We start from the raw sequence: 14,955 nt of genomic DNA, 5'->3' as shown, positions 1-14,955 counted from the left end.
CTGTTTGACTGTGAATTAGCAAGGGCAAAATGGTGGAAGGAGGAAGGAAGTTAGCTTCCACATCACAACCCTACTACTGATAGTTTACATAACCGTGTGGCTTTGCTGTACTTATGAAAATCTTATGCTGCATGTAACTGCCTTTGCAAGTGACAGATACAGAGATGTGAAAGGTTCAGATGGAGATGTCAGCTTGCAGTGAGTACTTTGTATTATGTATTTGAACACTATCATTTTAAAAGGCCATTACTGCAGACCAACAGAGCAGGACATGATCTTTAGAAGGTGTTTTCCTTTTAAAAGCCCAGAAGAGATTTCAAAGCTAGTGAAAGGGGAAAGAGTGTTTCGGGATGACTGCCAGACCTACTGAGAGACCACACCTGTATGACAGCGGCTGAATAGGATCGATTCTTCTTTTTAGCCACAATGGATGTCTATAACAAGCATTATTGATTGGGTTTGATTGATTCTGATTCATGTTTGTGGCTTAGCACTTGTCTGATTCTGTCAGGGTGCAGAATTTAAGACCTACCTGTAGTTTTGGATAATAATGTTATAGTTTATTTATTTATTTAATTATTGTAATATCATTAAACTGTAGACAGTTGTTGGGGCGGCTGACCATGTATTCCACCCTTAATTTTCAGTTTATTGTTCCAAGAACATTTGAAATGTTTATAAAAAAAGAAAAAGAGATAGAAGATTGAGATACAAGTTGATTTCCACACCCCCCCTAGAGCTCCTCTGGCATTCCCCAGCCCACTCAGCAGGTCCAGTGTCACCTGTTTACTGCTGGCTCATCAGCACCAGCCTGTGACCCACTTGGAATAGCGCACAGACTTCCAATTTATCATCATCTGGGCGTGAACTGATCTTTGAGTCAAAGGTCAAGGCTGTTTAGCACAGAGACTGAAGCACACACAAACCGTCTTTTTTCACAGTATTTGCCTTTGTATACTTTTTTTCCCCCCTCTTTCTCGTTTTTTGTTTTTGTCATTCTCATTGTCCCTCTTTCTTTTTTGACATTTTTTTCTCTTTTTACTCTCTCTCTCTTTAAATATGTTCTCATTGCCTTTCACTTCAGTCTTTCACGTCACTTTCTTCTGTCCCTCTTTTACACTTCGTCGTACTGTCAATTTATTTCTCTCACTTTTTTGACATATTATTTGTCATGCAGTGTCTCTAAACCACTTTTTCTCTCACTCTCTTAAACTCCCTCTATTTCTGTTTATGCTCATTCACTTTTCTTGGCTCACTCATTTCTTTCTCATTTTCTCAGCCCTGTTTCCATCACACACTCACTACTCACCCAGTTCTCTTTAAATTCTTTCAGAGGCTCAAGGGAACTGCTTCATTTTGTGTACCTTTTTATTTAGTCAAGTTCTGGTTAACAGCTGCAGGCAGTGAAAAGTGTGTACTTTTGTGCATGTATTTGTCAGAGGGATATAATCTAAATTTGCTAATATCATATAACATTGGTGATGATCTTTATGAGGTTAGCCTGAGAGTGTGCTGCAGAATTGAGAGGACAAAGGAAAGAACAGCAAAGTAAACAGGAAATGTGTGTCATTAAGGCTAAATTATACCAGGGAGAACAAGGCCCATGCCAAGAGTCAGGATATGGCTTGAATGGTTGAGCCCCTTGATGAGTATAAGGGGCTTTTCCTCTGTGAAGGGAACCCTCCTCAACCCTCCCCCAGTTGTTTTTAGTGGTCCCTCATTGGTAAGGCTTGTGCCTGTTTCTTTGCATTCTATTCACAATGTTCTAAATATATCTAATTGTTTGTAGTGGTAGCTACACTCTTGTGAAGTAGAAGAGAGTCACAAAGAAAAGAGCTTTTTCTGTTAAAAAGACGAGAAGAAAACATTCCTCCAACCCCTTCCTCAACTGGTTGAAAAATGTGTTCTTCTCTCTCGCGCTTTCTCTCCAGCCCATCTGTTTGTGTTTAACGTCTGCAGTTTTCAGTCTCTCTCTCTCTCGCTCGCTCTCTCGCTCTGCTTTCTCTTTCACACATTTTTCCCCAACTGTTTTCAGCACCTCTTTCTCCTATTTTTGTTTGGCTCCTTTTTTCTCATCTGTCTTGCACACACACATTCTACACTCTTCCCTTTTTCAGTTCCCCTTTCTCCTGTGTTTTCTTCTCATGCTCCCTAATGTCTCTTTTTGGTCTTATACACATCTCTTGCTTTCTCACGCGTCCTTTGCACTCTTTTTTCCTTATGTTTTTTCTGCCATTCCTTCTCTTTGTTTGTTTGTTTATTTATTTTTTTGCCTTTTTATGCTGTGCTTCTGAGCTAATGGTTCTTGGGGGGCGGGGGGGTTATTTAATTAGTCTCCATTTTTTTTCATACACTGTTTTTTCTCTGGCCTTCCCGCTATGTGCCACGCCCTTCTCTCCTCTTCTATGCTCTCCTCTCTCTCTCTCTCTCTGGCCTATATCCAGCTTCTGCTTGGTAAATTAAACGAGAATAGCAGCTGCATTTGGTCTGACAAATTTTTTTTTTTTTTTTTACCTTAACACTCTAAGCCCTCCTTTTTTCCCCTTCCTCCAACTCACTCACACACAAACTCTCACAGTAGACACTGCCAGTGCTGGGGGCTGGGTGTCTTTCACATACCCTCAAATGTTTCACATTATGCACTCACCCCCAGTGCCTCAGTTCTTTAGTTAAATGCTTTTTTTTAAAATGCTTTTTTGGCGAACGCCTCTCATTCTTCTTCTTTTTGAACATTTAGCCCCTTTTTTAGATTCTGAACACTTCTTTGTTGTTATAAGTGAGTACAAGTTTTGTAACTTTGATAAACTAAACTTAACTGTAAAAATAAAAAAGACTGTCCAAACCTTCAAGCTGTATATATTGTTGATACAGTTTCTTTTCTCTGGTCCCCAATGAAAATAAATTAACTTGCATTAAAAAGAATATTAAATTACTCAGTAAAATGACGGGTTTGGAGATACAAACCCGACTGTATTTATTTAAAGGCTCATAGTTAATCAGAGAATAGGAAGTGGGGCAGTATCTGAATGGGAGTCAGTGCTGAGCTTCTTGCTTTGAGAGCAGTCCAGTGTGGACATAAGAGAGAGAGAGTCTCTGATGAATGTGGGGCAGCGACTGAGAGAAAATGGACAAAAGAGAGCAAGGAGATGCTGAGAGAGAGGGAGAACAAGAGCAGCCAAAGATAATCTGATGAAGAAAGAGAGGGACTGAGAGACTGAAAGCATTCAGCTTGTATTTTCTTGCTGATCAGTAAGCCACTCACGGCTGTATTTACACATATTTAGTCTTGCAGGAAGCTGACAGCCATTCTCTGGGCCTAATAGACACTTCAATTAAGCTCCCTCAACCTCTCTCTGCACCAGACCCTCCCATCAATTTCTGAGGATGCTCTTGTGTAAGCCTGAGAGCCAGCCAACATCATCCAGACGTTTTTGAGACCTTTTCAAACCCAGGGCTTCCAGAGATCCAGAATCTAATTAACCTCTGGAGATGATTTATGTTATCAGAGACACGATGCAGACATTTGTCTGTGAAGGATTAGACACCAAAGAAGATAAAGAAAATAAGGAACAAAGGCAGAAAAAAGAGAGAGAAAATGCCCCAGACATGACTCAGTGAGGAAAAGTGACATCAATACAGGGATGTGTCTCTACATGCCTTATGTATTGCTCCCCATTGCTCTCTGGTGTAATCGGATGCTGAGAAGATTAGTTTTGAGTGTGTGGATAAGTGAGAAGAACATGATGTGGAGAGAAAAGGCTGTTGTCAGTCTGGACACTTTGGTTTTGTAGCCCTTCAGCTAGACCTCCAACAGAGTATGCTAGTCATAGAGCACATTTTTACTAGGTAACCATGTAAAGCATCACTAGACTGGAACAAGTTTGATTAATCCAGCATGGAATTACTCTACTCTCAAATATTTTTAAAATTGAAATTTAACTTAAAAGCATAAGACAAAATTATTGTAAGAATATTCAAGTTACCTCTAGTTTTGACTTGTTTTGTCTTGTCCTTCTTCCAGTAAAGAAAGCATTTGGCTCTTTTTAGATGTATTTTTTTCTTGTCAATCTGAGTTAATCATGTCTCTATCTCTCCATCTTTGTCTTCCTGCCTCCCTCTCCTCCCAATTATATTTATTCCTCTCTCACCGAGCGAGGCCTCTCTGTCCTGGCACAGTTGCCATAGTTACAGCAGTGGGCCAGTCAGAGCTTCTGCTCGATGTAAACAGCTGAGGAGGTTTTGGGAGGGAAGCTTTAATTTATTTATTTTTTTCCCCCCCTTTGGTACCTTCTTTTTTTCCACAGCTACCAGCACATGTGCTGCCTTATGTTTCTTGTTACATAAAGATGACTAGTGCCATGTTTAATTCAGGGTTTTTTTTTTCTTCTTTTGTATTATTTTTGGTGCATGACAGAATGGAAAGTAAAAGTGAAGTGAGGCTATGGTAAGCTTAATGTGCTTACCAAACCAAGTGTTTCCCATCATGTTTCTTAGGGAATTACCCCAGTGGAAATAATATTGCTCAAACACTGACACCGTGTGGTTAAAGTGAGTACTCAATACTGAGTGCTTTATTATATGTGTATTATATGTGTGTGCTTGTTTTCATTGCCAGATAGGTTGCTATGCAATGATTACAAGCTTAATTCACAAGTGATTTTGGACCACCGTTGTCAGACTATTCTTCAAAAAATAAAATAAAATAAGCAACTAATGTTTCAAATGAAAATATAATGTTTTAATGTGACAAATATTTTTGTTGTTTGAATCTGTGTCACATTATGAATTACTCTACTGTCTTACGTCCTTAGGTGTCTACATCCTGATTGCTGTTGGTGCTGTGATGATGTTTGTTGGCTTCCTCGGTTGCTATGGAGCAATCCAGGAGTCTCAGTGCCTGCTCGGAACAGTGAGTCACTCCCACATCATCCAATCATAGTGCAGGAAATTTGCCTAGTCATCTCACCGTCTGACTCCCATGGTTTTATGAAAGCCTCTTTTTTTTAAGTTTTGATGAACCAGCTCTTCACTGAGCATGCAGGATGTGATGGTTTATGAGTGTATGTTATAAAGTGATTTTCACAACAGTGGCATTAGTAAGACAATGAATAAAACCTTTCCTTTCTTTCATTTAGTTCTTCGCTTGCTTGGTCATCTTGTTTGCCTGTGAGGTTGCTGCCGGGATCTGGGGATTTATCCACAAAGACAAGGTGAGAATTAAACCACCGTACACACTCGCACATGTAAATACCATGAGCTGCATTGTATTACAAGCCATGGTTCAAGCATTCTTAATATTTTCATGTACACATGTACACCCATATATCGGGTGATAGTAAGGAGGTTCAGTATTACCAGTATCATCTAGTCACTGCTTCAATCAAATCAATCAAATTTTATTTATATAGCGCTTTTCACAACAAAAAGTCGTCACAAAGCAGCTTTACAGAGATCCGGGTCCAAGCCTCCTATGAGCAAGCCAGGGGCAACAGTGGCAAGGAAAAACTCCCTCAGCACACGAGGAAGAAACCTTGGAAGGAACCAAGACTCATACGGGGAACCCATCCTCCTCGGGTCGACACCGGAGACACAATAGAGAACAGAAGTAAAAGTGAAGGGGTTATAGTAATATAAATGTAGTATATTAGTGATGATGGAGAAGTAGAAATGAAAATGGTGAGGATGATGATATTAGTGATGTATGAGTCTTAGCAAGGCCAGGATCTTGTACAGGACACGGGCTGGATCAGGGCAAAACCTGGAGAGCAGCAGGACATCTCAAAGCATGAGAGAGAGACAGGAGAAAGAAAGCCAGACAAAGGGAACAAATAAAAATACAAAAGGTTAGTAGGGTCATGGTAAAGAACGGGGAAATTTGTCCTGCGAAAAAAGCTTCCACTGGTCAGGCAAGAGAACCCAGCGACAGACAGCGTTGTTGGCAGGTACTACAAAGCTAACTAAGAATGCTGTAGCTATGGTGATATGACAGGATTAATACAGAACAGTGATAATATGAAAACCAGCCCGAACACCAATATAGAAGGAGTAACCTGAAGGTGAGTGATTAGCCAAAAGCTTGTTTGAAAAGGTAGGTTTTTAATCTAGATTTAAAGATTGAGAGTGTGTCTGAGCCCCGAACAGTAACCGGAAGGCTATTCCAGAGTTGAGGAGCTTTGTGAGAAAAGGCTCTTCCTCCTGCTGTGTTTTTCTTAATGCGAGGAACAAAGAGTAGATGGGCATCCTGTGAACGAAGTGTACGTGACGGGCGATAAGGTATGAGAAGTTCAGTAAGATACTGCGGGCCTAAACTGTTTAGAGATTTATAAGCTAAGAGGAGTATTTTATAGTCAATGCGAAATTTTACAGGTAGCCAGTGTAGGGACGAGAGAACTGGGGTGATATGTTCAAATTTTCTAGCTCTAGTGAGCACCCTGGCTGCTGCATTTTGAACTAACTGAAGCTTGTGTAACGCTTTGCACGAGCTCCCTGCCAGGAGCGCATTGCAGTAGTCTAGACGTGAAGTTATAAAAGCATGCACTAGTTTCTCTGCATCTTTTAATGATAAAATATGCCGAATTTTGGCAATATTGCGTAGGTGGAAGAAGGCGGTTTTGACTGTATTGGATATGTGGGTATCAAATGTGAGAGTCGAATCAAAGGCTACACCTAAGTTTTTAATGATGGCATTGTGTTTTACTGTTGAATTATCAAGATTAATAGCAGCATTTCTGAGTGAATGTATCTGAGTATCTGTACCTAGTAACAAGACCTCAGTTTTATCAGAATTTAACATGAGAAAGTTTTGCATCATCCAGTCTTTAATTTCAGTTAGACATTCTGTTATTTTACGTAGACAAGCAACATCATTGGGTTTGGCTGATATATACAGTTGTGTGTCATCAGCATAACAGTGGAATTGAATCCCATGCTTACGGATTAGTCTACCCAGTGGCAGCATGTAGAGTGTGAACAATACAGGGCCAAGCACTGATCCTTGTGGGACACCATATTTAACTAAAGTATGATTAGAGGATTTATTATTCAGATAAACAAATTGGTAACGATCGGATAAATAAGATCTGAACCAAGAGAGGGCAGATCCTTTTATTCCTACCAGATTTTCCAGCCTATCAAGAAGCATCACATGATCTATGGTATCAAATGCTGCACTAAGGTCAAGCAGCACCAGAATAGAGATATAGCCCTTATCATGTGAAAGGAGTAAGTCATTAGTTACTCTTGTTAGAGCCGTTTCTGTGCTGTGATTTGGTCTAAATCCAGATTGAAAAATGTCATGAATGTCATTGTTTTGTAGGTAAGAGCACAACTGCTGTGACACGACTTTTTCTAGAATCTTAGCAATAAAAGGGAGGTTTGATATTGGCCTGTAGTTTGCGAGTACAAGAGGGTCAAGATTGGGTTTTTTAATAATTGGTTTGATTACCGCTAGTTTCAGAGGTTTTGGTACATATCCAATGTTGAGGGATGAGTTTATTATTGTGAGCAATGGTCTAATGACTTTAGGTAAAATTTGTTTAAATAATTGTGTTGGTACAGGATCCAGTAAGCATGTAGTTGATTTAGATGAGCTAATTAAACTAAGCAAGTCATTTTCATCGACAGAATTCAAGTAGTCTAAGTGCACCTCAGAGCTGGCAGGGGGTTCATCTACGAGAGCCGATGTGACTTTGGACTGATTTTGGATTTTGAGGCGAATGCAAGCAATTTTATCATTAAAAAACCTCATAAAGTCATTGCTACAGAAATCAGAGGGAACAATGGGGTTGATTTCCTTTTTGTTTCCAATTAGATTTGATACAGTGCTAAAAAGGAATCTAGGGTTGTCTTTGTTGTTTTCTATAAGGGAAGAGATGTACTGTGATTTGGCTTTAGATAAGGCATGTTTGTAGTCGGTGAGGCTGTGCTGCCATGCAATTCGGAAACATTCTAGTTTTGTGTGTCTCCATTTACGTTCATGGTTACGAGCAGCCAGTTTTAATGCACGCGTGCTGTCACTGTACCATGGAGCAAGCCTTTTCTCTCTAAATTGTTTGGTCTTGACTGGTGCAACACTATCTAGGTTTGTACACAATAAGTGGTGTAGGTTGTTTGTAATGAGCTCCAGGTCATTTGGGTGAGTTGGAAAAGAAATGGTGGTAAGGTCTGGAAGGTTGTTGATAAAATCACTAACTGTTGAGGATGTTATAGTGCGCTTTCTAATATAGCGTGGTTGTGGACAAATATCAAAGTTTAACGCAATTTCATATGTGATTAGATGGTGATCAGAGATGGTCTCATGTAGCGAGAGATTGGATAGATTCTTTATCTCAATGCCCCGTGTTAACACTAGGTCCAATGTGTGTTTGCATTGATGAGTGGGCCCAGTAACATTCTGAGTGAACCCTAGCGCATCCAAAATTGATTCAAATGCAATTTTAAGTGGATCATGGTCCTTCTCAAAGTGAATATTGAAATCACCAACAATTAAGGCCTTTTCTGATACGATAACTACACTTGAGAGGAAATCAGCAAATTCACAAAGAAATTCTGTATAAGGGCCAGGAGGACGATAGATTGTGATGAGCATAAACGAGTGCTGCCTTTTTGATGCAGTGACTTTAAGAGTAAGTACTTCAAAGGATTTAGTATCATAACTAGATTTTTGTGTTGTGTCAATGGTAGGGTCATAAATTGTGGCTACACCACCACCACGACCAGATGTTCGTGGGCAACTGTAATAGCTGAAGCCAGGGGGAGTGGACTCATTTAGGGCAATGTATTCATTGGCTTTAGCCCATGTTTCGCAGAGACATAATGCATAGAGTTTGTTATCAGTAATAATATCACAGACAGTGAGTGCTTTGGATGTTAGAGATCGTATATTTAAAAGCCCTAATTTAATGCTGGAAGTGCTGAAATATTGCGTTCGCTGCAGTGCCTTGGTGTTAATTCTAATTAGGTTGTTAAAACTGATTTTTGGGCGTTTGTGATAACAAGCTTTGCGGGGAACCGACACAGTCTCAATGCTGAAAAATTTATTAGCGTTAATCAGAGTGGGTGACATGGACATGCTACTCATCATACTAGCAGTAGAGAGATGGTCAGGAGGAACATTAGGAATTTTAATATTACTTACCTGCTCGCTATCCATTCCACCTACCTGACTGATGTGACTGGGAATGACCAGTCAGTTCCGGCGCAGAACCACCTCAATGTTCTCAGAGAGAACTGCGGATCCTAGACGGCTCGGATGAAGCCCATCCCAACGATACAGGGCCGGACGCTCACGAAAGCACTCCCAGTTGTCGACGTAGTCCACGCCGACACGCTTCCACTGTATTTCCTCATGATTGACAAGTCTCTGTGGCCAGTCAGCACTCTGCAATGTTTTCACGTCACGTTTAGTCCCTTGCTTGGAATCGCACGGAAGCAAGTACTAAAAAAGTACCGTTTTCTTGGTGCCAGGTGCCAGATTTGCCTTCAAAAATTCAAAAAACCAGAGCTGAGTCGTGTAGGTGTCATGCAGTTGCAAAGTGCCATGGTTAAACTTGCACATCACTCTGGATAAGTGTGTCCACTAAAGACAGATATACATACATATACATATATATATATATGTATATGTATGTATGTATATATATATATATATATATATATATATATATATATATATGTATGTATGTATTCTTTGTTTCAGATTTCTAAAGAGCTGATAAACTTCTATGACAACGTATATGATAGAGGATTAATAGAGACTGCTACTGACAAGAAACAAGCTGCTGCAACTGTGCTCAAGGCCTTTCATGAATCTGTGAGTATTTTCTTTATAATTGTGTTTTTTGTTTTAAGAGAGCATTGTAAACAACAACAACCATAATAATAATAATAATAATACAATAGTAGTAATAATAATATTCCATTTGTTCATTGTCTTTTAACAGCTTAGTTCAGGGTCATGCATAATTATAGCAGTAATACAATAATAAAATTACTAACACAAATAATAGTAGAGGTATTTAATGAAAGGTTAAATGAAAATATAATATCAATTACTTCTAAGCTGTAATTATATTCGGGCAGCACGGTGGTGCAGCAGGTAGTGTCGCAGTCACACAGCTCCAGGCCTGGAGGTTGTGGGTTCGATTCCCGCTCCGGGTGACTGTCTGTGAGGAGTGTGGTGTGTTCTTCCCGTGTCCATGTGGGCTTCCTCTGGGTGCTCCGGTTTCCTCCCACAGTCCAAAAACACACGTTGGTAGGTGGATTGGCGACTTAAAAGTGTCTGTGAATGTGAGTGTCTGTGTTGCCCTGTGAAGGACTGGCGCCCCCTCCAGGGTGTATTCCTGCCTTGCGCCCAATGATTCCAGGTAGGCTCTGGACTCACTGCGACCCTGAACTGGATAAGCGCTTACAGATAATGAATGAATGTAATTATATATTTTCTATAATAAATACTAGCCATTATATATACGTTAAGAATTTAACACAACTCGTAGAGTTTATTGGTTTTAAACAATGTTTATAAACAATATCTGTAAACATTATGTTTCTCTGACTTTCAGCTGCAGTGCTGTGGCAAGGGTTTCACCACCTCAGTTCTCACTAGCTGGACAACTGATCTATGCCCTGAAAAACAAGGACTTAAATTGCAAGATGTAAGTCATACTGTGCATGTAATCTCATCAGTGTTACCTACTGAGATTTTAAGCTCTGCTACTAAGCTGGCAAAATAATTTTTCTTTTTTTTTCAGTATTGTTAAAAATGGGTTTGTTTTGAAGTAACTGTAATAATTTGTCCAATTGTTGACTGAACCTTTACTGGGATTTTGTTTTCTTCACAGAACTGTCATGATAAAATCTCAGCTCTATTCACTGAGAAGATCTACTTGATTGGCATCGCTGCCTTGGTTGTTGCTGTCATCATGGTGAGTGAATGGCTTGGGTTTGAGATGTTTCACATATACATGACAAATAAATCTGATAGAAAATTGACTGAATTGATGATATTCATTATCATGGAAAACATTTCCCCACTAATTAAGAATAAAATATATACAGGGGTTGGACAAATTGAAACACCTGTCATTTTAGTGTGGAAGGTTTCATGGCTAAATTGGATCAGCCTTAATTGCACATTGCACTAGTAAGAGCAGAGTGTGAAGGTTCAATTAGCAGAGGGTAAGAGCACAGTTTCCTCAAAATATTGCAATGCACACAACATTATGGGTGACATACCAGAGTTCAAAAGAGGACAAATTGTTGGTGCACGTCTTGCTGGCGCATCTGTGACCAAGACAGCAAGTCTTTGTGATGTATCAAAAGCCATGGTGTCCAGGGTAATGTCAGCATACCACCGAGAAGGACAAAACACATCCAACAGGATTAACTGTTAACGCAAGAGGACGCTGTCTGAAAGGGATGTTCGGGTGCTAAACCACGGCTGCCCAAATCACAACAGAATTAAATGTGTACCTCAACTCTCCTGTTTCCACCAGAACCGTCCGTCGGGAGCTCCACAGGGTCAATATAGACGGCCGGGCTGCTATAGCCAAACCTTTGGGCACTCATGCCAATGCCAAAGGTCGGTTTCAGTGGTACAAGGAGTGCAGATCTTGGGCTGTGGACAATGTGAAACATGTTCTCTGATGAGTCCACCTTTACTGTTTTCCCCACATCCGGGAGAGTTACGGTGTGGAGAAGCCCCAAAGAAGCATACCACCCAGAGTGAAGCATGGGGGTGGATCAGTGATGGTTTGGGCTGCCATATCACGGCATTCCCTTGGCCCAATACTTGAGCCACTTTGGGGTGTTTTGGAGGAGCGAGTCAGGAAACACTTTCCTCCACCAGCATCACGTAGAGACCTGGCCACTATCCTGCAAGAAGAATGGCTTAAAATCCCTCTGACCACTGTGCAGGACTTGTATATGTCATTCCCAAGATGAATTGACGCTGTATTGGCCGCAAAAGAAGGCCCTACACCACACTAATAAATTATTGTGGTCTAAAACCAGGTGTTTCAGTTTCATTGACCAACCCCTGTAGTTCTACAATATGAAATTTCAAAGTGTACCAATCTGCATCTACACGTATGTAAACTAAGCAGCAAAAACAGCACATTTTTCTCATTCATGCTGAACATCAGTAAACCTGTTCCTTTTTGTCTTTTAAATGAACTTAAAATATATTTTGCTTTCTGAAAAAACAGACTTTTTTTCTTTTCTGCACATACTAATAACTTTTTTTGTCTTTTTTTTTTTTTTTTAAAGATCTTTGAGATGATCTTCAGCATGGTGCTGTGCTGTGGCATCCGGAACAGCCCTGTGTATTGAGAGTGTGTTAGGCATTGGGGGCTATAGGGGTGTGGCGTCAGGAGACACCAGCCAATGAAGTGAAGAGAAGATATACTCCTGATTTAATTTTGTATTTACCATAATTTTCCTAATGTAGTCAGTTGTCTTACAGATGAGATATGATTTTATTTCCCTACTGTGATATATTACTATCATACTACAGATCCAGTCATGAATGGTCCTATCTGCAGTTGTGTAGGTGGTGTAAGCTCGTTGGTGGTAACCTTAACCATGTACGCAGTGGCAGACAGTGACAGTCAGAAATTGGATGCTCTATCTCTCATACGCACACACACACACACACACACACACACACACAGATATAAGATTATATATTCATTAGATATGTAAATCCTATCCAGATCTTCGTAGTCTTCCTTTATTAACAGTTTTCATTTGTATATGTAAAAAAGGACTGTATATAATTGCATCCCTATAAGACCTTCCAGCATGGATATTGTACTGACCAGAATGACCTTTACTTCAACATATATGCTTGTGTTTTTTGACGTCAATCACTAAGAACCAGTGATAGGGAGAGGAAAAAAAGAGAGAAGGTCAGAAAATCAAACGTTCTTGAAAAGAATCTGCCATGATTGTATCTTGGTGTTAGCCTCAGTACTTATCACAACGTAGCCTTGGCTTCCTCTGGGCCATTCGTCATGGGCCAGCCAGTCTTTCTGTCTCATTGCCATTGCAAGCCAGCCCCTGTTCTGAGATCCACACTAGTAAATGGAGTTTTAGATGAAAGGAAGCCTTGAAATGTTCCCTTAAGGCTCTCTTCCCTGCATGCTCTTCACAGAGGGTGGTTGGAAACCTGCAGCATCGCTCGCTATACTACACCCTGCCTCCTAAATGCATGCCTTCCATCATTCTCTTGACTAACCTAAGCCATAATGAGGTATTATACACACCTCCCAGTCTTTTTGACCGAATGTTCTAACCCATTAAAAACTTGAGGCTGCATATTTAGTATGTCCTCCTGATTCCTAGTGGAATTTCCTGCTCATATATTGTACTTCTTCTCTAGCCATTCTCTGGAATGTTGTGCTTTAGAAAAGTAAAAAAAAAAAAAGATGAAACACGATGACTGATATTATTTTTTGTAATACTCTACTGTAAGACAACGTTTATAAGGCTACATGACATCTACATAAGCTTTCATGAGAACTGACCTAGAAATATATGTCGTCATAGTCCAACAAAGAGGTGGATGGTTTGGAATAAATCTTAATAAAAGCAGGTTTGTGGCAGTTGTCATAAAAGGCTTGTATAGGTGTCATGATTTTTTCTTCCCCCCCCTCCCCCTGGTGAGAATACTGTAAGTCATTGGTGTGTGAGTGTGTGTATGATGTGTTGACTCGAGTCCATGTTAAATCGCCTATTTCAGGATCCTCTACGGTTCTCGCAACCTCACTGCCACTACAGTGACAGATACTGTAATTCCTCAGCTGTCCACTAGGTGTCACCCAAATTGTATTTATTGGTCCTGTTTATCAATGGTGTAATAGAATAGAAATGTAATAGAAAATACCTTCAAGGCTTACGTTAAGTAAAGGTGATTTTAAAACAACACATATACATGCACACACCACACTTTTTTTTTTTTGTTTGTTTTGTTTTTCTAAATGCAGTCTGCCAAATCTGTCTTGTTAACACATAATGCCTATGCTGATATGCTGAAAAGTGTAATATGTACAGCTATATATTATTGTACTAATGATTATGTAAAGGCAATGTATGCCTTTTAATTGTGATAACTTTTTTTCTGGTACTATGTCGAAAATATGACACAGAGAAGTAGAGATTTAAGTTAAAGCATGCCAGTCCCTGTAGGAGTTATTAATGTTATGAACTGAAATCATGGATTCATACTTGTGATCTTTTGTATTGAAGAACCCTACCGTTCCAGTCAGCAGAATCACTCTGGCAGCTCTCACTCAAATCTCTGCCTTGATTCACCAGTTCTAGGTTTTGGTTTGGTTATCTTGTCCAAATTATTAGTGATTAAATGTATTTTACAAATAATACCTCTGTCATATTTTGTGTGCTTTCTGAAATTTCTACCACATGCCTAAGAACCACGGTGGAGCAGCCGGTAGTGTCGCAGTAACACAGATTCCCGTTTCTTGGATATTAAGCCTGAAACTGGACTACATTTTCAATGAAGTCTTTGTATTCTGGGTCTAGTCTTAATTCCTGTCCAGGTAATCCCATCATATATTGAAGAGGAAGAATATTAGTATATTATAGTTGTTAAATAAATTATCTGAAAGGGAAAAAAGTGGCTTAACTTGCATTGTACACTTTACACGCCATGATCCCCATCACTACCTTGGTACAGAAATATCGAAAATTTCTCTACAATGCACATTTTCACATGAAAAATCTCCAGAAGTCTCCAGAACTCATTATATGGTGCACTACTGAAGTGAAACTTGCCTAAAGCTTTAAACTGTATGACTAAAAGGAATTAAGAAACAATATATAATCTCCATATTCAAAGGGCACCTATAAACTTATAAAGCCAGGGGTGCCCAACTCCAGTCCTGGAGGGCCCATATCCAGCAAAGTTTGGTGATTGCTCTGCTAAAACACATCCCTTAA

General features: G+C 39.8%; 1 protein-coding gene across 1 annotated transcript in view; it reads left to right on the top strand.

Annotated features, from left to right (window-relative positions):
- LOC136676555 (CD81 antigen-like) overlaps positions 1 to 14,548 on the top strand; it is a 33,066-nt gene extending 18,518 nt beyond the window's left edge. Inside the window, exons 3-8 of the mRNA XM_066653651.1 lie at positions 4,812 to 4,909; positions 5,136 to 5,210; positions 9,698 to 9,811; positions 10,560 to 10,652; positions 10,839 to 10,922; positions 12,265 to 14,548. Of these exons, the coding sequence (XP_066509748.1) occupies positions 4,812 to 4,909; positions 5,136 to 5,210; positions 9,698 to 9,811; positions 10,560 to 10,652; positions 10,839 to 10,922; positions 12,265 to 12,327 (527 nt within the window). The 3' untranslated portion in view covers positions 12,328 to 14,548. The remainder of the gene's footprint in view (positions 1 to 4,811; positions 4,910 to 5,135; positions 5,211 to 9,697; positions 9,812 to 10,559; positions 10,653 to 10,838; positions 10,923 to 12,264) is intronic.
- The last annotated feature ends 407 nt before the right edge of the window (positions 14,549 to 14,955 follow it).

This window comes from Hoplias malabaricus, chromosome X2 (genome assembly GCF_029633855.1).
Source record: "Hoplias malabaricus isolate fHopMal1 chromosome X2, fHopMal1.hap1, whole genome shotgun sequence".
Classification (NCBI taxonomy): Eukaryota; Metazoa; Chordata; class Actinopteri; order Characiformes; family Erythrinidae; genus Hoplias; species Hoplias malabaricus.
This window is presented reverse-complemented; position numbering and strand designations above follow the sequence as displayed.